This window comes from Malus domestica, chromosome 09 (assembly GCF_042453785.1).
Source record: "Malus domestica chromosome 09, GDT2T_hap1".
NCBI classification, from domain to species: domain Eukaryota; kingdom Viridiplantae; phylum Streptophyta; class Magnoliopsida; order Rosales; family Rosaceae; genus Malus; species Malus domestica.
Genome location: NC_091669.1, coordinates 34,328,208 through 34,352,781, shown reverse-complemented (window position 1 = coordinate 34,352,781; position 24,574 = coordinate 34,328,208). Strand labels below are relative to the sequence as shown.

At 39.1% G+C, this 24,574-nt stretch overlaps 1 protein-coding gene, 2 long non-coding RNA genes and 1 pseudogene across 3 annotated transcripts; 1 reads left to right on the top strand and 3 right to left on the bottom strand.

Moving 5' to 3' along the window:
- Positions 1-518: 518 nt before the first annotated feature.
- Positions 519-3,351, bottom strand: LOC139188166 (uncharacterized). The gene is made up of 5 exons (XR_011571389.1): positions 3,116-3,351; positions 2,946-3,014; positions 2,149-2,208; positions 1,316-1,385; positions 519-895 (listed from the first exon to the last, which is right to left on the bottom strand). It is a non-coding gene; the product is annotated as an uncharacterized lncRNA (long non-coding RNA).
- A 4,256-nt stretch (positions 3,352-7,607) lies between these two features.
- On the bottom strand, positions 7,608-8,980 carry LOC114826786 (uncharacterized). Its single transcript, XR_011571018.1, has 2 exons — positions 8,842-8,980; positions 7,608-7,799 (listed from the first exon to the last, which is right to left on the bottom strand). It is a non-coding gene; the product is annotated as an uncharacterized lncRNA (long non-coding RNA).
- A 979-nt stretch (positions 8,981-9,959) lies between these two features.
- LOC103444258 (cold-responsive protein kinase 1-like) lies at positions 9,960-19,902 on the top strand. The gene is made up of 7 exons (XM_008383185.4): positions 9,960-10,484; positions 17,039-17,448; positions 17,570-17,820; positions 18,230-18,443; positions 18,598-18,829; positions 19,063-19,213; positions 19,336-19,902. Exons 1-7 carry the CDS (start codon positions 10,084-10,086, stop codon positions 19,648-19,650), a joined length of 1,974 nt encoding a protein of 657 aa, XP_008381407.3. The 5' UTR covers positions 9,960-10,083; the 3' UTR covers positions 19,651-19,902.
- A 96-nt stretch (positions 19,903-19,998) lies between these two features.
- The window catches only part of LOC108174010 (protein DJ-1 homolog D-like), a 49,767-nt pseudogene continuing 45,191 nt past the window's right edge, over positions 19,999-24,574 (bottom strand).

Sequence of the window (24,574 nt, the reverse complement as noted above, 5' to 3'; positions counted from 1 at the left end):
GCTCCAAATAAAGGCAACACGCTACTGCATGTGAAATGGCATTCTTATCCAAAGATCCTACACCTGACCACATCTCGGCTGCCTAACGCCTCCCGATAACTTGAAGGTTTTAAGCTCAATCCATGAAGGTGTTTGTGCAAACCACTCCGGAGGTTGATTCTTAGCACAGAAAGCTCTTAACGCAGGTTACTATTGGCCTACCATGCATCAAAATGCTAAGGAGTTAGTACAAAAGTGCGACAGTTACCAACTAATACCAGCACTACTTGGTAGCGAACTACACCCATAGACGAGTCCTTGGTCATTCATGCAATAGGTAATCGACCTGGTATGACCTATGCCGCCTGCTACTGAGGATAGAAGCATGATGATTATGGCAACCGATTACTTCACGAAATGGGTGGAAGTAGAGCTCATGATAACCACAACTCAAACGGACATAGAGCTTTTCATATGGAGGAACATCATTTGCCGATTTGGCATCCCTTAGTCTATCATCACTAACAACGGTCCGCAATTCATGGGCAAAGATATGGTGAAGTTCTTCCAAAAGTATGGCATCAAGCAACATATGTCCACACCGAGGTATCCTTGACACGTCTCGATCCCGATATTCCTTGAATACCAAGATAGGCACGTGCTGGCCAACACCCGAGGGTGACGAAAGCCATTTATTGAATACAAGAGTAATGATTAGGAGGAAATATACATGAATAATCATTACAATCTAAAAGTAATAAACAAAGTTTTAGGAAATGTCTAGAATGCACAAAATGCGTTCTAATTCAAGATCACAAAAGGAAAGATCATTATAAGGTATCACCCAAGTGAGTGATAGACTGATACTGGTAGGGGAATACCTCATACGTTATGTCGTAGTCCTCGTTTCTAAGACCTGAATGGGGGCGCAAAACAAAGGTGAGTGGACCAAGTTCATATATGTACAATAATAGTAAAATAGTTATCAAGATACTAACCTCTACAGTTTATATAAAGAAAACTACTAGCATAATAAATGATAAGTTTATTGAAACCCTAGCATGCCAAAAACAACTCTAAAGACATATCGCGGAATAACATTGACACGCCCCGACCCTGATATTCCCCGAATACCAGGACCGACACGTGCTGGCCGACACCCGGGGGTGACGAAAGCCATTAATTGATACAAAAGCTAAGAATAAGAAATAAAGACGGGTTAGAAATTTGAAATACAATGAGTTAACAGTTTAGGAACGTACTCAGAGCATACAACTAAACCTAATCACTAAAAAGAATTAAGATAAAATTTAATGAATAGAGGAGTGGGTCCTACATCGAGAGGATCCGAAAATGCTGCTGCGGAAGTGCCTTAACGCCGGGATTAGGTGCCTTGATTCTAAGTCCTGAATGGGGGCGCAAAACAAAGGTGAGTGGACCAAGTTTATATATATAATAATAAAACAATTATCAAGATACTAACCCCCAAAGTTTATATAAAGAAAACTATTAGCATAATAAGTATTGGGTTTTAATAAAAATCCTAGCATGCCAAAAATATTTCAAAAGCCATGTATCGCGGAAAAGCATCGCGAAAATCAAAACAGCAAACGTCTCATAAATCGTCTCGTAAACGCGGTGTGTTTCTAGTAAGATCACCGAATAAATATAACTCCCGGCCCAATGCTTGCACCTAAGTCTCTGCGCCCGTAGTCAGAGATAACTACCACCCGGCCCAATGCCTCTTCATGTCCCTCAGCCCGTAGCTAGGGATTATTTCTCCCGGCCTAAATGCCAACACCAGATCCTCGCCCCAGGTGGCATAGTATCCACTAGGTACGCACAAATAGTTACGTCTCTCTTAAATAACCACTTCATAGCATAGGTTACCGATCATCGTCTACACTATAAAGAGGGGTTCAAAAACATGTTCTAGCATCCTATCGTCATCTATCATATAGTCTACCAGTTCATGGTTTTATAGAAAATACGATATATTAAAATATAGCTCAATATAGGCCAACAATTAATTCCTCACCAAAAACACGAGACGATAATCAATATATTAAATCAACAGGCTCCACATAAATCAGATCATAAATTCATAGGCATGCTAATCATTTATGCAAATACTATAAAATCATGTAATTTTAGAAGGGGTCAACTCACAGTACTTAGTTGCCAAAAGCTGCGCCACTAGCGAAGACGGAAACGTCACAATAATTGCCCCTAAGCACATGAAGAGTCCAATAAATAAAACTATATAATAGCAATTGAATTTGGGAAAACGGACATTGGAAACGGATTCAGAACGTCGAATTACCCTAAGAAGAGTCCTGGACGAAAACCCGAAAAGTCAACCCTAAAGTCAACGTTGACCAGGGGTCAACGGTCAAACTAGGTCAAACGGGTTTTAAGCTTGAATCCGGATTTAGGGTTTAGGTTAGATATGATTAGGATCTATTGGGTTTGGATGGGTTTAGGGTTTTAAAGGATTTTAGGAACCTAGGGTTTTTGGGTTAAAAGGGTATTAGGGTGAGAATGGGTGGTTTGAGCTTAAGCCCAAACCCACACAAACATACACGCCCACGGCACTACACACACACACACACACACACTCCACACACTCACGGCCCAAAGGCCTAATAGCCAAAAGGGTTGGGTTTTGGGTTCTAAAGGGAATGGGTTTTTTAAAAGAAAAAGGGCTTAGGGCCTTGACTTGGAAAGCCCAAGGGCTTAAAAGCCTAGGGTTTTCTGGGTTGCTGCTCACGGGCCGAAGGCCCTGTTCCAAATTGGCCCAAGGGCCTTGGGGTTTCTGGGCTACCGGATTCCAAGGAAGAAGAAGGCTGGAAATTCGGCCGGAAAACTACCCAACTTTAAACGGCCATAACTTTGTCACTACTCAACGAAATCAAGCGAGACAAAAACGAAAGTTGTAGCCCTGGAAGAGACGAAGAGAATGATACCTCACACGACATCTAACTCGCCGTGGTTTGGCCGTAAATTTCCTCGAAAGCCTCGGAGGTCGCCGGAAACTGGGTAAGATTCAAATGAGTATAACTTCTTCAATACTCAATGAAATTGGGTGAAACAAAAAGGAAGGTTATAGTACTCGACGAGACGAAGAGATTGATACCTTACACGCCGGCTAACTCGCCGTGGTTTGGCCGGAAATGACCTCGAAAGTCGCCGGAGTCATCGGGGGGAACTTAGGTGTTCTCTGGGTGTCCCGGAGCTTCGCCAAGACGGGGGAGAGAGAAGAAAGTTCCAGAGATGATGGTGGTGTTGTAGCTAGGTGGTTATGGTGATGGGTGCTCACGGTGATAGAGAGGGAGAGAGAGATGAGTGAGTGCAGGGATAAAACGAAGAAGAAGGAGGTTACGGGGAGCGCAAAGAAGAGAGAGAGAGACAGGGGGAAAAACAAAAAAAAATTATAAGGTGGGCCCTACGGGCTCACCAATTAAGACCTTAAAACAATTTTTAAATAAAAGTGGGGTTGGGGTGTTTCAAACATCATGGAAATCCAAAAACATTAAACGTCTCACAGATCGTCTCGTAAGCGCGGTGTGCTGCCAGTAAGATCACTGAATAAATATAACTCCCGGCCCTATGCCAGCATCGTGGTCTCTGTGCCCGTAGCCAGAGATTACCAATTCCCGGCCCAATGCCTACTCCGTGTCCCTCAGCTCGTAGCTAGGGGTTATTTCTCCCTGCCTATCTGCCAACACCAGATCCTAGCCCCAAGCAGCATAGTGTCCATTAGGTACGCACAAATAGTTACGCCTCTCATAAATAACTACATAGTATAAAGTCATCCATCGTCTATACTATAAAGAGGGGTTTCTAAAACATGTTCTAGCATCCTATCGTCATCCATCAGATAATATACCAGCTCATGGTTTTTATAGAAAATACGATATATTAAAATATAGCTCAATATAGGCCAACAATGAATTCCTTACAAAATAACGAGACGATAATCAACATTTCAATAAACATGCTTAACATAAAATTAGTTCATAAACTCGTAAGGCATGCATTTCATTTATGCAAATAAACTATAAAATTATGCAAAATTGTAGAAGAGGTCCACTCACAGATACTCCGTAGCAGCATAATTGTGCAGAAAATGATTAAGGAAATCCCCACTAGCAACTTCACCTAAGCACAAAAATGTACAATTTATCAAACTACCCAATTATAGAATTTTAAGAAATGGAAATGGGTCTTGGGTTTAGATTCGGATTAGGGTTTAGGTTTAGGTTAAATAGGATTAGGACCTATTGGGTTTTGGGTTTGGATAGTTTAGGAACAAAAGAGGGGGTGGTTTAGGGCTTAAGCCCAAACCCACACTCATACACATGCCAGCACACACACATACACACACGACACAACACATACATACATACGTGCACCACACACACTCACACGTACTCACCATACACGCACACACGCACACACCCACACGGGCACACACACACACACACACACACACACACACACACACACACACACACACCCACACTCAGCCCATATACACTTGGCCCGTAGGCCTAATAGCCAAAGGGAAAACCGGGCTTAACCTACTTGAATAAAACCAGTCCAAGGCCCCTTTGGACTTTTAAAACAATTAGCTGAAATTAAAAGGAAGTGGGCTAGTCCAAATACGGGCTAAGGCCTGTAGGTGTTCTGAAATGGCCTAGATGGCCTGCATGGTGCTCGAGGAAGAACACCGGAGCTGCTATGGCTCCGGCCGATGGCGAACATGCAAACCAACGTCCAAACTATGTACCAAAATAAAGAGGGAGGATAGCAGAGTATTTTCATACCCTAGCTTCGCCGTGAACGGCCGTGAGCGTTCGGAAAAACCTTCGAAGGTCACGGGTTCGCCAAAAAGTGTGGGTAAGCTTCCTCCGCACCATTTTCATCCTCAAAACCTTGGAAAAACAATGTAGATTTCAACACACAACGCCCAACAACAACAATGGTGATTTCAAAAGGAATTTAAACTTACCTAGCTGGAAAAATAAATGGATAAAACCGCTGGAGGTCTTTTCTCTGGGTTTCTCGATCTTGCTGCGACGGAGGGAGAGAGAGAGATGATGTAAGGGAGATGATGATGATGGTTTACACTGGAGCTGCATGCAGGTTTGTTTGGTTGGTCACGGTGCAAAGAGAGAAAATGAGAGATGAGAGTTCCCGTGAGAGAGAGATGTTTGAGAGGGAGTGCTCAGGAAGAGAGGGAAGAGAAGAGAGATAGGGACCTGCCACTTGGTAGTTTAGAAGAAATAAGGAATCTAGATCAAAGGCTAGGATTAAATGAGATAAAGGACCAAATTGATAGACTTAAACATGTTCTAGGGGGAAAAATAGAAATGTAAATAAAATGTGGGGGTGGGTGTAACAATCTACCCCCTTACAGAAATTTTGTCCTCGAAATTATGAATTTACACGAAAAGAAATGGATATTGGTTCCTCATTGATTCCTCAATTTCCCAAGTAGCTTCTTCGACTGCATGGTTCCTCCACAGTACCTTTACCAAAGGAATAACTTTGTTCCGCAACACCTTATCCTGTCTGTCAAGGATATCCATTGGTTCTTCCACATAGCTAGCATCTGGATTTACTTCCAATGGCTCTAACTGGATGATATGAGAGGAATCCGGTACATATTTCTGAAGCATGGAAACGTGGAAAACGTTATGGATCAGTGACAACTCCGGTGGTAGCTCCAACTTATAATCAGCTGCACCAATTCTCTCAATAATCTGATAGGGACCAACGTATCAAGGACTCAGCTTTCCTCGCTTACCAAAAAGAACAACACCCTTCCAGAGAGACACCTTCAAGAATACAAAGTCACCCACTATAAACTCACGATCCTTGGAGTGTTTGTCTGCAATGTTTTTCTGTTGGTCTTGTGCTGCTTTCAAATTCCCCTTAATTAGTTGGATATTAGCGTTGGTAGTATCAACAATCTCTGGTCCCACCAACGACTTTTCTCTTGCCTCTGTCCAACATAATGGCGTCCTACACATCTTCCCATAAAGTGCTTCAAAAGATGCCATACTAATACTTGAGTGATAACTATTATTGTAAGCAAACTCCACTAACGGCAAATAGTTATCCTAGCTACCTTTCCACTATAATATAGACACTCTCAACATGTCCTCCAAAGTCTGAATCGTCCGCTCGGACTAACAGTTTATGGATGATAAGTAATGCTGAACAATAATTGAGTGCCCATAGCGGCATTAAAGGCTTTCCAAAACCTGAAAGTAAATCTGGGATCTCTGTCTGATGCGATGGAGACAGGTACACCATGTAGACGAACAATATTAACGACGAATAATTTTGCCAATTTCTCCAACGAATATGTCTGTCGAACTGGTAATAAATGAGCGGTCTTGGTAAGCTAATCGACAATTACCCAAATACCATCGTACCTTGATGGTGTTCTAGGCAATTCGTACACAAAGTCCATAATGATATCTTCCCACTTCCAAACTGGTATCGGAAGATTCTGCATCAGTCCCCTAGGTCTTTGTCTGTCTGCTTTAACCTATTGGTAGATTAAACATCTACTCACATACTCCGCTATGTCCCGAAAGTAAGTTCGAGGTGAGTTTAGCTGTTCTAGACTTGTGAGGATGAGACGAAGCTCATGGTGCTCTTGGTTTGGGCGGTGGTGGGACTGTTGTCGTTGTTGTTGTTTGTTGTGTGTTGTGTTGCCTTCCTGGAGAGGGAAGGTTAGAGAGAGGGATGAGAGAAAATGAAAGTGAGACTATAAAGAAAGAGATAGTGATAGAAATAGAAATAGAAAAGGGAAGAGGGAAAATGCACGGGACAAAAGGGAAAAGCAAGGGGATAAGCTTTTCATTGTGGGTCCCAGTGGTTCACAATACAAGGTCACTAAGGACAATATATGAAAATATTTGAAAACGTTGGGCATTTCGAACGTAGAATCTTTGTTACAAAACCAATTTTGAATCTGTTCACGCCAATGCTTTTGGGGAGATGAGTACGATAAGAATAAATTAATAAAATTTAAAATATGCATTTCAACGAGATGGTCAACGAAAGTCAACTCAAGGGTAAATTGGTAATTTCATAAGTCCAACAATATGAAAATAATACAAATTAGAGAAGGGGTTTCACATTTTGGCCCCTTCGGTTGGAGATAGTTTTTTGTCACAGGGCTATGTATGGCATATAACATTTTGGCCCTTTCGATTGGAGATGGTATGAAATATGGCTTGGCATTGTTCATTAAAATATAATTTCTTGGAGGCTATAGGGCTAAAGAGAGCCCTTTGGCTCTCCTTCAGTTGAAGGTGGCCATAGGGATAAAAATAGCCCGAAATGACATGAAAACCGTGTCCAACTGAGGGCTAGGCCAAATGGCTTGTGGGCCGCACAGGGCCAAAACCAACCTATCAGGCCAACCGTGACATGCCCCGATCCCGATGTCCTAGGGACATTGGGATGGCCACGTGCTGGTTGACACTCGATGGTGATGCAAGCCATTTAATGAATGCATATGCTAAGAACATGTAAAACATGCTTATAAAATTCGTTCGAACTACAAAAATAATAAACTAATATATACGTCTTACAAAATACCATAATAATATTCAACTGCCAACTATGAATATAATGATAATGCATGACATGTTCAAGGCATACATCTAATTCAAAATACAAGCGGAAGATAAAATAAAGATGTGCTATTACAATAGAAGTCAAAGCAAAGAGGATGACGCAGTATCACCAGTAGGGGAATGCCTTGTATCTTGGATCGTATTCCTCGTTCCTAAGTCCTGAAGGGTGCAAAACAAACATAAATGGACCAAGTTTATATATATATATATATATATATATATATATATATATAATACTGAAACATTTATCAACATACTAACCCCCAAAGTTTTATGAAAACATATATAGCATAATATGTAGTAGGTTTTTTGAAAACCCTAGCATGCCATAAAACCTACATAAAACATATCTCGTATATAGTGGGCTAAATAATGGTATCCAATAACAATATCTTCCGGCCTAATGCCAACTACTATGTCTCTGCGCCTGAAGCCAGAGATTATTTCTCCTGGCCCAATGCCAGCTCCATGTCTCTTAGCTCGAAGCCAGAGATTTTTTCTCCCAGCTCGTAGCCAAGAACCATATCCCTCACCCATTGGCAGAACAGTGACCACTAGATAGGCATAAAACCATTTAACATAGTCTTTCCAAACATAGGTACATATATATCAAAACATCTTCATAATATAAAGTCATCCATTATCTATACTATAAAGAAGTGTGTAAAAGCATGTTCTAAATAGCATATAATCATTCATCATATATACTACAAAGAACATCAGTTCGATAAAATATGATATTCCAAAATATTCGCGTCGTCGTGGGTCGCTGAAAAATTCGTCGGCCACACGCGGCTGGGGTAGGGTTTTGAACTGAGTATGGGCCAGGGCTTTTGGGCCAGTAGGCTTGGGCTGGTAATCCGACCCAAGGGTTCTGGGTTCAATAGGCCGAAGGCCCTGGCTTTTAGGGTTCAACAAGCCTGGGCTTGAAGGCCCAACCCAAGGGTTTTTGAGTTTTTAAACAAATAAAATAAAAGTAAAAATAAAAAGATTTAGGTTGGGTTTAAATGGCTAATAGGCCTAAGGTCCGAGTCCTAAATGACCCAAAGGGCCTGGGTTCACTAAGCTTGGGTCATTCGACCCGTTTCTCGTCGGAGAAGAAGGCCGAAGCTTCTCGAGCTCTGATCACCGTCGTTTGGTCACCTTAACCTACAATCTAAGTACTAAAATGAAGGTAGAGATGAGGGGAAAAGATTGTTACCTTCGCTTTACCGTGAAAATGACGAAATCGACCAAAAACTGGGTTTGAGTACCATGGCTCGCTGGGGACTTCTCTAGGTTTTTGGGCTTCATAGAGCTCCATGGAGACGAGGGAAAGGGAAGGGAGGTCCTCGAGGGTGGTGGTGTCGTGGGGTGCCTCCTCGGGTGTGCGTGGATGTGGGTGTCGCCAGGAAAGAGAGAGTGTAAGAGAGAGAGGTGAGTGAGTGAGATAGAAAGAGATAGACAATGAGCTGTGAGAGATGCTCGGGAAAAGAGAGAGAAGAGAGAGGGAGTTGAGTGCTTACATGGCAAGTTGTGAGAGGATGAGAGGTTTGAGGGAATCCAAAAAGTGGATTCAGATTGGGTAAAGGATAAGGGGACCGAATTGTAAAAATTACATAAGCTTTAGGGAAAATGTAAAATTTACAAATAGTTGAGGGTGGGGTTTAAAAAACCGGTCGGCCAGCCAGCCAGCCCAATGAGCCCAACCCACCTTTTTTCTTTTTTTTTTGGTTGAATTTTTTTTAGCCAAGCCCACTTTTTATTTTCTTTTTGGACGATTTTTTTTTAATTTCTAATTTTTTTCCTACACCATTTCTTACATAATTTTCACCATTTAATATTATCTTACCTCATTTTATTTTAATTCTTCACATTCTATTCTCTTCTAATAATCTGTCCTTTAATTTTTTTCAATAATTTTCAAATGGCCACCTCTTTCAATAATCTTCAAATATGTCCGAAAATCTTATTTTAATATGGTAGTTTAATTTAATTAAGTATGTTAATTCAATTAAAATAATAAATTATGTTTGGTCTATGACCTTTTGGTTCCCTCGGTTGGAGATGATTTTTTGTCACAGGACTATGTTTGACATATGGCCCTTTGGTCCCTTCGGTTGGAGATGGTATGAAATATGACCTAACACTGTTCATTAAAATATAGTTTCTTGGATGGCTATAGAGCTAAAGAGAGCCCTCTCACATTCCTTAGGTTGGAGATTGCCTAAGTTCCTTCCTCTAATCCAATGAGGGCCCGCTTATGTGGAGTGGAGAGAGATACGAATGCATTGCGTCATGGATGATGATGATATGATATTTTAGCAAGTCTTTGCTTCCATTGACCCCAATATATATTATAGGTCACCCGCCAGTCTTCATATTATGTATATCAATGTTTTGATGAACGAAGCCATCCTTTGTCCTTAATCGTAGATAAGGGCATAAGCAGAGATAATTGAAGATGAACAGAAAGATACATCAGCTGTGTATGCTATTAGCAGCAACAATTACAACGCTATGGTGGCCAAGGACTTGTCTGATCATCACAGCCGTTGATGCAGATCCACAGATCAATCTATTAAACAGGGGCTGCAGCCAATACAATGTCACCAAAGCGTCCGAGTTCTATACCAACCTCAACGCCACATTTTCCGACCTCAGAACGCAACTGATGGAAAACAGCAGCCACTTTGCGACGGCACAGCAGGTCAGGGGTTCTAACCCTGTTTACGCTATGGTGCAGTGTAGGAACTACCTCTCCGCTGCCGACTGCGTTGCTTGCTTCACCGCTGCCGTGTCTCAAATTCGCAACTGCTCCGCTGCCAACGGTGGTCGTGTCATCTATGATGGTTGCTTCCTCAGGTACACTTTACTTGTCACAAAAAAGTAAACATTCCTATTACTAATATGATAATGGTAGGGAGACCAAATTTTAAATCAAATTTGCAAACCAAATTATATGTCACCACTAAGAAATAAACACTTGAATAATAATCTAATTATCAACAACCAGTCATATTATTTAGTTTATAAAATTATCAGAAAATCATTTGCTGATCAAATAAGTCTCTAGAACAAGCCGCCGGCAACTATGACTACTTTTGAATTTTGTCTATGTGGTTTCCAACCAAACCAATAAAATCTAAAACTCTTAAACAAGCCACCGGTAATTGTGTTTACTTTAAACTGTTTTTTTTTTTTTTTTTCGTGTGTGTGTGTGTGTCTGTGGTGTGCCCTTCTGACTCTTCTAAACAAAAACACCAACTCCAAATATTAAATCAAGTCTTAAGTCTAATGTACCAGCTAACTCTGTTATTTATGAGTTTCTTGAACCAAAATATCTCTTAAAATAAATTTTATAATAAATTCTTCTATTTATTTGGTTTGTCATTTTGTTGGTCACCTAATGCGACAAAGAACTAATAGTCACACAATTCTTAAATCTGATATGAGTTGAAATCAAAATATTAAAAATACGTCCATTTCTTCTCCATCCTTAATATTGAATCCAATAATAACTAGTTACAATATTTGGGGTATTATTGTTTGTTTTAGGCCATTACTTTATTTGGGGCGCTAGGTAACATTATATACTAGGATCTAAATAATTGTTTAGCATGGAGGGGCGTTTGTATCGTTGACTTCCACACCATTCTCTTAATTTTTTATTACGGTTGACATTATAACATGTACCTAAATCAAAACATTAGTATTAGTATTTAATCTTAAAATTATCAATGAATAATTCCTCACCAAGTAGCATATTATTACATGTTTTTCGAGCAAAGAAATATTAGTACATATTGTACTTAGTCTTATACATCATGTTGCTTAAATAAATATTGCCGATACTTCTAATAACGCCTGTATATATAGATAAGATTCATTGAATTTAGAAAGGAAAAAAGAATCTATAAGATAGAGAAGTCCAGTTTTATATGTTGTTTGCCTCCCACCGTCACGTATATATTGCTTCCTATATATATAGTCGTTGTCTTGGCAGCCTGGTTTTATACTCCAAGCTGTCGGTGGGCACATTTTTAATGCGCACACACATCCCGCTTGAACTAAGATAATTAAATAATAAACACACTGCTTTTCCTTATTTCAGACATTTGTGATAAGTTTAATCGCGGTTTCTAGTTAATTTGTTTAATTAAGGGCTCGTTTGGAAATATTTCTAGTAAATCAGGTTGTGGCTTGATTTATTTGCATTTTTATTAAGGATAGATTCCAAAAAATATTTCTTCTAAAAACGCTTTCAATCATTTTAAAATACTTCCAAACAAGTTCTAAATGGCTAGAAATATTGTATGATTCAAATAATATATATTTCGTGGAATTAAATTTCACAAGGCAATTATTAGCGCAACTGGCCCAATCAGGTTAACAAAAAATTGGAATGATGGTGGCTGACCAAAACAAGTTTTAATTATTGATCAGTTTGTATAAGGGGGTAGGGTGGGGATCATTAGGCCAACTCCAACCGAAGGATGACCAGATGACTCATTTTAGCCCTATAGTCCTCCAAGAAATTAATATTTTAATGAACAGTGCCAGATCATATTTCTTACCATCTCCAACCGAGAAGGTCAAAAGGCCATAGGCCAAACATAACCCTGTGACAAAAACCAGCTCCAACTGAGGGGACCAAAGGGTCATAGGCCAAACATAATTTATTATTTTAATTGAATTAATATGGTTACTTAAATTAAACTACCTCAATAATTTTCGAGATGTAATCTCAATAATTTTTCAGATATGATTTCGAATGACACATGTTGATAAGTTTTATGTTGTTAAATGTTTTTTTTTACTGTTATTTAAGTTTTAATGTTGTTTAAGTTTAATGTTATTTAATGTTGTTTAATATTGTTTAATGGCTTAGGGAATTATAGGGGAAAAAAATTAGAATTTTTAAATTTTAAAAAAAAATTGTAAAAAAAAATAAATCAAATCCAACGGCTAGCTGGTGTTAGCATGACGTTGGGCTTCAAATTTCTAGACCTACCCGAACTGGCTGGCTGGTTGGTTTAGGTCAGTCGGTTGGCCCGATTCTGCAATTGTGGTCCAGTGGGGCCCATAAACCCTATGGCCTAGCATTCTGTTGGAGACAATTTTCGTGTCATTTCAGGCTATTTTCGGCCCTATATCCCTGTGGCTGGATCGGTTGGAGATGGCCATATTAACTTAAAATAATGCATCCCAATTATGAGTTAGGACTAGACAAATATATAACATTTTTTATGAACACTCTCCTAATTTAGACCATCTGCAATAAATTATACAATGCAGACTCTTTACACATATATAATATATTTATTGACCTGCGTGGCAATTTGAATACTGAAACTTCCTACTTCATAGTTGTGCATCCAATAGTTTAATATTTTATTTTACTAATAAACAAAATTCCAATATTTTATTCATTTAATGGAGGAGAGAGAGAGAGATTTAGATCAAGTTGGATGCATATGGAGGAGCCAAAGATTTTAATAATGGAATTGAAAAGTGAGTTGAAGAGTATCTAGATTTAGAGAGTAAAATGAAGGTCTGAAATTTGAAGATTAAGTTTATGTTTAGTGTTAAGCTTAAGGCTTTTTAAACGGATGGTGGCAGTGAATTTGTTAATCATGGTTTTTGAAATTTTTTGAATGAACATGGCATTTTACATCCACTCACATGCCCCCATCATCCTGAACAAAATGGCTTGGCCGAATATAAACATTAACATTTAGTTGAAATTGGACTTACTCTCTTAGCCCAATCCGATTTTCCCACTTCTTATTAGGCCAAATCTTTTCACATTGCTAATTACATAATTAATTGTTTGCCCACACGTCTTTTACAACATATCTCTCCGTATGAAAAATTGTTTAATAAACCTCAATACAATTTTTTAAGGTTTTCGGTTGTGCATGTTTTCCTTATTTGTGTCCGTATAATAATAATAAATTACAATTTCATTCTAAACGTTGTGTTTTCTTGGGTTATTCTTTGAATCACCATGGTTATCGATGTTTGGATCCCTTTACGGGACATATCTTTCTTTCTCTCCATGTTGTGTTTGATGAGAACAGCTTTCCGTATAAAGAATCCATTGTTACTTCGCCATTGTCGCTCTTCTTGCCTATGGATCCAGTCCTAGACATTGGCCCATCACATCATCCCGTCCTTGCCTTTGCACCCTCTCCACAACCAAATGTCGTAGCCCCACCGCCTTTCCCACAGTCTCAACCGTCCCTAACTCACAACCTGCAACTTAGCGTCATTTGCTAGTTTATACACGTAGAAACAAGCATGTGCCTTCAGTCCAGCCTCCTATCTTTCCTACCCAACCACCACCCTTATCTTTTCCTTATCCTGATCAGCCACCAACTGCAAACCTGTTGCCACTTGCACACTCCTCTGGTACAAGGGTTCCATCTACTTCTGAGGTAAGTGCTTCGACTCATCCAATGGTTACTTGGGCCAAAGCTGCTCTTCATAAATCTAATCCAAAATATGCTTTTGCTACTATTGTCGAGCACGACTTTGTTGAGCCTACATGTTTTAGTCAGGCTAATAAGGTTTCAGAATGGTGAACGGCGATGGCTGACGAGTTTAATGCTCTTCAAAGGAATGGCACATGGTCTTTAGTGCCATTTCAACCCAACATGAATATTCTTCCCAACAAATGGGTTTACAAAATCAAGTGTCGTTCTGATGGTTCAATAAAGCATTATAAGGCATGGTTAGTGGCTAATGGGTTCCATCAATAAGAAGGCTTGGACTATGGTGAGACGTTTAGTCCTGTTGTTAATCATAACTATCCGGTTAATTCTCTCCATTGCTATTCACTTTAATTGGCCACTTCATCAACTTGATGTCCAAAATGCGTTTCTACATGGAACGTTGAATGAAAAGGTATATATGCGGCTGCCACCAGGCTTTATCGATCCACAACGTCCTTCTCATGTTTACAAATTGCATTGATCCCTCTACGGCACCTCGTGCTTGGTTTCAGTGTTTTTCTCAACATTTGAAAATTTTGAGCTTTGTATCATCACATGCTGATTCGTCCTTGTTTACATTGTTTGATGGTTTTGTGGCTATTTACCTATTGATTTATGTGGATGACATCCTTATTACAGGAAATAGCTTACCTCACATTACACGTCTCATTCATCAATTGAGTCAGGTGTTTTCAATGAAGGATCTCAGCCCTTTACATTATTTTCTTAGTATGGAAGTTCATTGCACTATCATCGATCTTCATCTCACTCAAACAAAGTACATCACTGATCTTCTCAAACACACCAAAATGTTGGAGTGTAAACCGATTTCCACACCACCCATTAGTGGACGTCACCTTAGTTTAAGTGATGGTGAACCCTTGTCTGACATCACTGAATTTCGTAGTGTTGTGGGCACCTTGCAATATCTTCTCTTCACTTGACCCAATATTGCGTTCACCATTAATCAGTTTGTCAGTTTATGCATAAGCCAACCATGCCTCATTGGGTTGCTGTTAAGTGAATCCTTCGCTACCTTAAAGCTACCCCCAGTCATGGCATCTTATATTGCCCCAATTCTCTTCATCTCACTACCTATGCCGATGCAGACTATGCTGATGATCCTGATGATCGATGCTCTACTGGTGACTATTGCATTTTCCTGGGTGACAATCTCATCTCCTGGAGCTTAAAGAAACAACGTGGTGTCTCTCGTTCAAGTACGGAAGCTGAGTATCACCAACTTGCATACACCATTGCTGCTCTTTCTTGGTATCGTACTTTGTTTCGTGAACTACATCTTCCTTTTGCTTCTCCACGACTATGGTGTGACAATATTAGTGCCATCTTTATTGCCTCTAATCCAGTTTATCAACAACGTATGCGTCATGTGGAGGTCGACTATCACCACATCCGTGAGAAAGTCACTCGCAAGGAGATCATTGTTGGCTATGTCTTTTCCATAGACCAGCTGGTTGATCTCCTTACAAAGGGTTTATCTGCTATTCGGTTTTCCTTCTTGCTGTCCAAACTTCTCGTACGTGGTCACACGGTCAGTTTGTGGGGAGTGATAAACCAAGTTTGATTCCAATTAGTGCAGAACAATACACTCCAATATGGACACGCCTAATATTGAAGATTAATCCAAGTCCAAGTTCTACTCTTAGTTCCAGTCTAGTTCTAATTGTATATTATGTTTTCTATATTCCTCTTCCACACGGATTGCTTTGTATTATTCCTATAAATATTAATGCTCAATGTCTCGCTCATTATTGAGTTGATATTACAAACTATATTCTACCGTCTTTCATGTTTGACCAAAGAAATTTTAGGTAGCACTTCAAATTTAGCAAAAAGTAGTGTTTGTTAACTGTTTTAGAGATGATTTACACCTACATAAATCTAAAGAGTGGGTTTTATTATGCTTAGTCCATTTGTCTTTATTTTTTGTCATTTTTATTAAATAAAATTATTAGAATGCTTTTGGCTAAAAAAAAATATGTAAGAGTCATTTTCATTAAAGCTCCTAATATCAATAGTTTGTTTGATAATCATTTCAATTTTCACACCAGGTAATAAATGATTAAGTTGAGGACAATATTCATACAATTATTAGAATGTTTTTGGTTAAAAAATAGACGTAGGAGTCATTTCCATTAAAGCGCCTAATACTAATAGTTTGTTTGATAATCATTTCAATTTTCACACCTAGTAATAAATGATTAAGCAGAGGATAATATTCGTAATGTTGGTGGTTAGCCATGTGGTGAGAAAAGTTTACCATAAGCGTCAGAAAATATATATATTAGCTCTTATGACTCATGCCTTATCAAACAATAAGGGTTTAAGGTGCCGATACACTTGTTTTAATGTTTTGAGGAGATTAGAACAGGATTAGATAAATGGATAACTTTTCTTCTTGGATGATCTCCTACCTCCAAGTTGACTATAAATTTTTTGTTTCTTCTTTCATATCTTAAAAATAGTTATCTATCCCAATCAAATGGTCGTCAACAACCATTCGATTTTAGTCCAATGATGGGTGATCTATTAACTTTTGTTGTTGTATTTGTACTCCACTGTTGGATTAAGATCAAATATGATGAAGTGCACGTCAATAAATATTCCTATATTAAATTTGATTGTCTGCAGCTTTTCATATTTCAAAGTTATGTTTTATTAGGTGCTTAGTAACTATAATCCTAGTATTAAATATATATCCTACCAATATATTGTAATCTTTCTATTTAAAGGACTCAATATGTATGTTTAAGACATGCTTGATTAATTAAAAAAGCAATTGAAGTAAGTGAGTACTTTCTCTTTCTAAAATTAAGTGTTTGACTTTGTCGTGTGAGTAAATTCATGATTAACTAGGTGAGTGATTCCGTTGTCCTGATTAAATGATATGCTTTGGTTTAGGTACGAGAGCGCTGGGTTCTATGACCAGACCACCCTTCCTGGTAATGTAGGGCTTTGTGGAAATATAACTGCATCACAGGTCACTACATTCACTGCAGCTGCTGGGTCACTGCTAGTAGATCTTCAGCTTGCAACACCTAAAATCAACGGTTTCTTTGCAGCAACTAGGAACGAAGTTGTTAGTAGTGGTGGTAGCGGAAATGTAACCGTCTACGCCGTGGCACAATGTGCCGAGACAGTTAGCAAGATCGGTTGCCAAGATTGCTTGAATGTGGCATACAATAACCTACAAAGCTGCCTTCCAGATACCGATGGTAGGGCAGTTGACGCAGGTTGTTTCTTGCGGTACTCTAGTACTGCTTTCTTCTCTGATAATCAGACTATGAACATCGCGCCCTTCTTAAAAGGCGGTAAGAACACCCTTCCATATGTAAGTCAATATTACTAGGGTTGTCAAATTTGCTCACCAAATGACATGTCAGTACTCATTCCTTCATCGAACTAACTCGATAATCCTAACAACACTTGCAGGAGGTAATTCAAGAAAGAAAGGCATCATCATTGGAGTGGCAGTTGGAGGTGGAGGTCTTCTTCTCATTGTTGGATTTCTTCTTTATTTTAAACTCTCAAGAAAGCCCATGGCGGATCATAGAGGTGACATATTAGGAGCAACCGAGTTGCAAGGACCAGTGAATTATAAATATAAAGATTTGAAGTCAGCAACGAAAAATTTTAGTGAAGAAAACAAACTAGGAGAAGGAGGATTCGGAGACGTTTACAAGGTAAAATAAATAGCAAAATACAGAATTAATTCAGAGACATGATTATGCTCGTATATCAAGTTAGTCAGTATTTGTGTGTGTGAAGTTAATAAAGACTAGACGTTTGTTTGGCAGTGTCTAGAACTAGATTGCATTCGTACTTAGCAAAGAGCTATACAATGTTTAACTTCTGCTAAAGACCTCGAAAAGTCTTCAAAAAACAGTACAATCTAGTATAATACAGCTACTATGTCCAGTCCAGTGTACAGTCTAATACAGTCCGATCTCCTCGGATACAAACATGCATAAAGTTTTCGTAAAAAGGGGAAATCGTAATGTTAGTTTTTGATCCTGCACGAATGTTTTCCATAGAGTATTCTCTAATTCCACTTCTAAAAACATATCTTAATGTTACCTAATCTTTTGACAGGGAACTCTAAACAATGGGAAAATAGTTGCAGTGAAAAAACTAGCAATACTTCAATCCGACAGGGCAAAGGCAAATTTCCTAAACGAAGTCACGCTTATAAGCAATGTTCATCACCGCAATCTTATTCGTCTTCTTGGATGTTGTAGCAAAGGACCAGAGCTACTTCTCATATATGAATACATGGCAAACAGCAGCCTCGACAGATTCATATTTGGTAATTATAGGCCTTTTAGCCCAGCTAGCTCTAAATTTATGACAAGAAACTACATAAATGCATGTATAGATATGCATACACATATATACTCCCAACATATATGAATTTTATTTTAAGCTGTTCATTTAAAGATATAATTCTGTATGGGAAATAGGTCCAAGAAAAGGCTCTCTCAACTGGAAACAAAGAACTGATATAATCATCGGAACAGCTCGGGGTCTCGCCTATTTACATGAGGAGTTCCATGTATGCATCATACATCGAGATATAAAAACCAGCAACATCCTTTTGGATGATAGTTTCCAGCCAAGAATTGCAGATTTTGGGCTGGCAAGGCTTTTACCAGATGATAAGACTCATCTCAGTACCAGATTTGCAGGAACATTGTAAGTTAATTCACTTCCCACCAAGCATCGAACCCTGCAGGTTTTGGGATCATTAAACCTCATTTTCCCGCCTTTGGCATTAGGCTAATTCGGGATTCTTCTGCAAGTTACACCCATATTGATACCGGTCTTTTAACCTACTCACATTTTCTGTCCATAAACAGAAATGTTATGAATCTACTATGTAGGGCCGGTACACTAGAGCAACTTAACAATTCCATCTTGTGTGGCAGGGGATACACGGCACCTGAATATGCAATTCATGGCCAATTGTCAGAAAAGGCGGATACCTATAGCTACGGCGTGGTTGTCCTTGAAATCATAAGTGGCCAAAGGAGCAGTGAAGTTAAATCCGATGCTATGGGTGAATTTCTACTTGAAAAGGTAATTTCCAAACTCTACATTATATCTTCTCTCAGATTCCATTGAGATTCAGAAATGGATCACGTGTTGCATACATCTGTACCGTAAATTTTTTACTTTTTTTTTCACAATTTAATGACTAGGCATGGAAGCTGTATGAGAATGGCTCGCACGTGGAGTTGGTCGATGCAACCCTGGACCCAAATGATTATAAACCAGAAGATGTGAAAAAAATCATAGAGATTGCTTTGATGTGTACTCAATCATCACCTGCTCTGAGGCCTACAATGTCTGAAATTGTTGTTTTACTCAAAGGCACAAGCTATTTGGAAAATAGGTCGCTTACTAGGCCTGTATTTATCGATTCTGATAAGAGAGTTCAGGGAGACACATCAACCTCTACTGGTTCTTCCACATCGAATGCCACTGCATCTACTTCTCAACTTTCAGGTCGTTAAATGCTAACCTATTGGGAAAGGAGTCCAATCTTGCAACTCTTGTACATAAAAATTTGAAAGTTTTCTTCGATTTTTACTTTATTTGATGTTTTGGGCTTTGATTTTGTAATTTGTTTCTCTTCATTACTATGAAGTTTTTAAGATACATAGCTTCAGGAGTTTCTGTTTTATGTTCACACTTGGTTGTCTTGTAAAGCACGTTTGTTTGTTCTTCATGTTTATAACTAATAAAACTATATTATGTACATGAAAGCGAAGTGGAGAAGGTAGCATCTTAATAGTGTCGAGGAGAGCTGCAACCAACCAGTATATATTCCTTTTGCTAAATTAAGCTCCTCTTCCAGTGGCTCGAGTGAAAAATCCTGATTCATTAAAAGGTGGGGGATGATGAAGACACCTTAAACATTCGTGGCGGCATTTTACATATATTACATGAAATTAACAGCTAATCTGGGACAGTGGAACTGGACGTAGAATGATACTTGAACACCAAGCAGTGCCATCAACTGAGAGATGAACTCTGGATGGCCCTACCACCCAGCTGCTGCGACCAGATTTCTATCAGTGAAGCAGCTATCTATGGGATCAGGTTCCAACCATGTCGCACCCGACAGAATCACATTCAGCTTCACTGCTGGGTATGCAGTACATTTCTTTCCCTGAAGCATGGCCAACTAAAACATTTATGACATGCTAAAAGGGCCTAATGTGAAATTAAGTATATTAACCACTAATAAAAAGAACGGAAATTTTGATCGAATTTCAGGAAACAAAAGTCTAGCTGCTAATGCGGAAATTGCGTCTTAAATGAAAGCTTATGTCAATAACCATACCTGCAGAACACCAGCAGCAGCTAAAATCTGTTTCACCACCGCAATGACTGAGGGATGCAACTGGCTTCCCGGCTTCCATAATTTGTTTCACTACCGCAATGATATTCTCATTCAGTGCCAAATGTTGTGCGGAAGCGTCAAATATGAAACCAATAAACTACAACGGCAAAATATGACAAGACAAATAATCCAAAAGACACAAGGATTTATACTGGTTCGGCGTAAGCCTACATCTAGTTCCAAGACGGCGAGGAAATTCCACTAATATCAAAAGGAGATTACAAATAGAGTTTTAACTCTCAAACCCAAATCCCACATACACCCAATAGCTCTCACTATCACAAAGAAACAAATGGAGAAAATGGAAACATATACCAAATTCCTTCTTTCCCAAAAGCCACAACATGTAGCATAAATATCTTTGATTGAGTGATCACTAACAAAGGGGGAAAGCAGCAACTCTATTTCAAATGGGAGAGCCGAATGCTCTCTCCTCTGCTCACTTGCTCTCAGCAGAAAATGAGTTCACACCTTTCCTTTAAATAAAAATCAGCCCCTTTTCTTCTCCTCCTTTCTTCCAGCCGAAAACCAACTAATTATGGCTTTGAACAAGCCACAAAACAAGGAACAAAACAAGCCACAAAACAAGGAAACATAATCCTCATCATGATGTTCCCTCATCAATTTTCTTTCATTCTTTTGTTTTGTTTCCTAGCCTAATTTGGCCACTATCCAACAATCTCCACCTTGGCCAAATTCCGAAAACATCACAGAGAAACAAATCAACAATCACCATAATCACCCAAAGTACAAACTAAAGACAACGGGAACTAAATCAAATTCCCCAAACTTTCCGGTACTCATAATGATCTCCACCTCGACTCAAATTGTACCAAAGCCAACAAAAGTAGACCATTTCTCTACCGTCTTCTCCAAATTTGCAAACCATAAGTGCCTTGATCAAAACAAAAGGTGATTCAAACGAAGAACTGAAATTCTTCAATATCACCAACAAAAGATCAAGTATACCATACCAAAGTTGGACACACAATGAACTCCACCTGCTCACAAACACCATGGTCTTAAACTGCACCAATAGACTCATTCACATAGCATGGCACATTCTCCAAGTCAAAACTGATTACAAATTTGGCAACAAAGTCTCACATACCACATACGAAAATATGCCCTTCACTCAAGTTTACCATCATCACATGAGCACCAACAGGACAACCAAAATTTCAAATTCAAATAATCAGCAGGAGATCCAAAACCATACCTCAACTGGAGTCTTCAAGAAAACTAATTGCAGATGATGGAGACCAACAGACCAAATAGCAGTGGCAAACAAATCCAACCAAATGTCCATAGCCCAAACAAAGTTAGAAAGCATATAACTTGCCTTCTACATGAGGGTTCCACACAAATGTTCTGCAGTGCATGTGGTGTATCCAAAATAGTGTGGTGCCTCACTATCCAAACTTGCAGAACTCAACAAATTGGCCCTCACTGAATTCAACTTTACCAAAAAAAGCAAAACCATACCAATATCCAAAACAATAAAAACACCGATGAAGAGCAACTGACATAACACAAACATACATAGAGGCTACTAAGCAACTTTATCAAATCATAACAAAGAATGCTTACAAACTCTTAAATCTCCATATGTAGCGGAGAGATTTAAGAGTACCCACAACACCAGATTCCTTTTTTTTTTTTTTTTTTAATTTCCAATCTGGTGTAGCCAACTGTCATCATAGAACAAAGTTGAAGTCGTCATCGACGACATTCGCACTCGCACCAGCATTATCTTTCAGTTTTGTGCAATCAACTTTCCAATGCCCTTCCTTGCGACAATAGTTGCATGTGTTGTTTCTGGTCTTAGACTTCGATCTCAAATTTTCTTTATTACTCCCTGAACCATATTCCCTATCTCTGCCTCTTGCTATCAAAGCCTCAGAATGAGAATCATTCAAATTTCCAAATACTTTGTTCTTTAACTCTCTTGAATTCAAAGCGGCTTTTACATTCTCCATACAAATAGAATCTCTCCCATATAACAAAGTTTCAACAAAATTCGCATACGAAGGAGGTAAAGAACACAACAAAATCAAAGATTGATCCTCATCATCAATTTTATTATCCATACTTTTCAAATCCATAATAACCTTATTAAACTCATCAAGATGATTTTGAATAGGCGTACCTTCAGTCATACGGAGAGTGTACAAACGTTGCTTCAAATACAAACGATTGGTGAGGGATTTGGTCATATATCTACTCTCCAACTTAAGCCACAAACCAGCTGCAGTAGTTTCATTATCCACCTCACGAAGAACTTCATTAGATAGTGATAACATAATTGCACTATGTGCTCGATTCAAAGCGTCTTCTTTTTCTTCCGCAGACCAATCTTGTGGCAAGGCTTCCACACCCTGTAGCGCCTTAAGCAACCCTTGTTGAACTAGCACAGCTCGCATCTTAACCCGCCAAAGGCTAAAATCATTCCTCCCATTGAATTTTTCAATATCATATTTCACCGACATATTCGAAGGTTTCATAGACATACTTGTACAAAGCCCCAAGTCGAAACCCAGAGCTCTGATACCACTTGTTGTGCGGAAGCGTCAAATATGAAACCAATAAACTACAACGGCAAAATATGACAAGACAAATAATCCAAAAGACACAAGGATTTATACTAGTTCGGCGTAAGCCTACATCCAGTTCCAAAACGGCGAGGAAATTCCACTAATATCAAAAGGAGATTACAAATAGAGTTTTAACTCTCAAACCCAAATCCCACATACACCCAATAGCTCTCACTATCACAAAGAAACAAATGGAGAAAATGGAAACATATACCAAATTCCTTCTCTCCCAAAAGCCACAACATGTAGCACAAATATCTTTGATTGAGTGATCACTAACAAAGGGGGAAAGCAGCAACTCTATTTCAAATGGGAGAGCCGAATGCTCTCTCCTCTGCTCACTTGCTCTCAGCAGAAAATGAGTTCACACCTTTCCTTTAAATAAAAATCAGCCCCTTTTCTTCTCCTCCTTTCTTCCAGCCGAAAACCAACTAATTATGGCTTTGAAAAAGCCACAAAACAAGGAACAAAACAAGCCACAAAACAAGGAACAAAACAAGCCACAAAACAAGGAAACATAATCCTCATCATGATGTTCCCTCATCAATTTTCTTTCATTCTTTTGTTTTGTTTCCTAGCCTAATTTGGCCACTATCCAACACCAAATACTCTGGAGCTTGACCTCCATGGATTACTAGAGCGTTGTAACTTGAGACATCTAGAGCGTCAAAGTCAGTAGTTAAAACGAAATATGGCCTGGCTTCTCACTGTAGGTTTGGTCCCCTTCAAAATCATGGACAGCAGTGGTGCAGATATCACCGGCTTCCTCTTGGGGCAAACTACATTGATATGGCATCCCAGAGCTTGAAGGGATTGAAAGGGCACAGTTATCTTATAATCTTTCAAGAAGTCCTACATACAAATAAGTTAAAAAACGTGAAGCATAATGTTACGGTCTTAACTTAGGACGTTAAAGATTAACAAATGAAAACAGAACACACCCTACAGAGAAACATGATCCTTCTATCCGAACCGGTTATGTTGCCCCCTAGTGCTTTCACAAAATGGCTAATGAACTCGGGATTACCTTCATATGTAACCCCAGAAACTATATCACCATCAACAACACACGATGACGCCGCCTCGGTTTCTACCCTGTGAGCCCCAGCAGCAACCAATACAAGTCTCACAGGCGGAAACCCTGTGCACTTCCGCCCTTTAATCGAGTCTGCAGCTGCTAGGACCAATAGACCATGACAAGTAGCAGCAACTGGCTTTTTGGAGTCAGAAAACTTTCTCACCAATTCTACAACCGATGCATCCATAGCAAGATACTCAGGTGATTGCCCTCCTAGTATTACTAGTCCATCGTAGTTGTTAAAATCAATGTCATCAAACGTTGCCTTCAGCGTGAAATTGTGACCACGTGAATCAGTATCAGTCTGCAACCAAAAACTTACAAAAATTCATTGTAATTTTTGCTAATTGTTTTCCAAA

Bases quoted from the DNA above. Each gene is read 5' to 3' on its own strand.
- LOC103444258 (XM_008383185.4), top strand. From the start codon at position 10,084: ATGAACAGAAAGATACATCAGCTGTGTATGCTATTAGCAGCAACAATT. The intron at 10,485-17,038 runs GTACACTTTACT...GCTTTGGTTTAG, and splicing joins TATGATGGTTGCTTCCTCAG to GTACGAGAGCGCTGGGTTCT. The intron at 17,449-17,569 runs GTAAGAACACCC...CAACACTTGCAG, and splicing joins CGCGCCCTTCTTAAAAGGCG to GAGGTAATTCAAGAAAGAAA.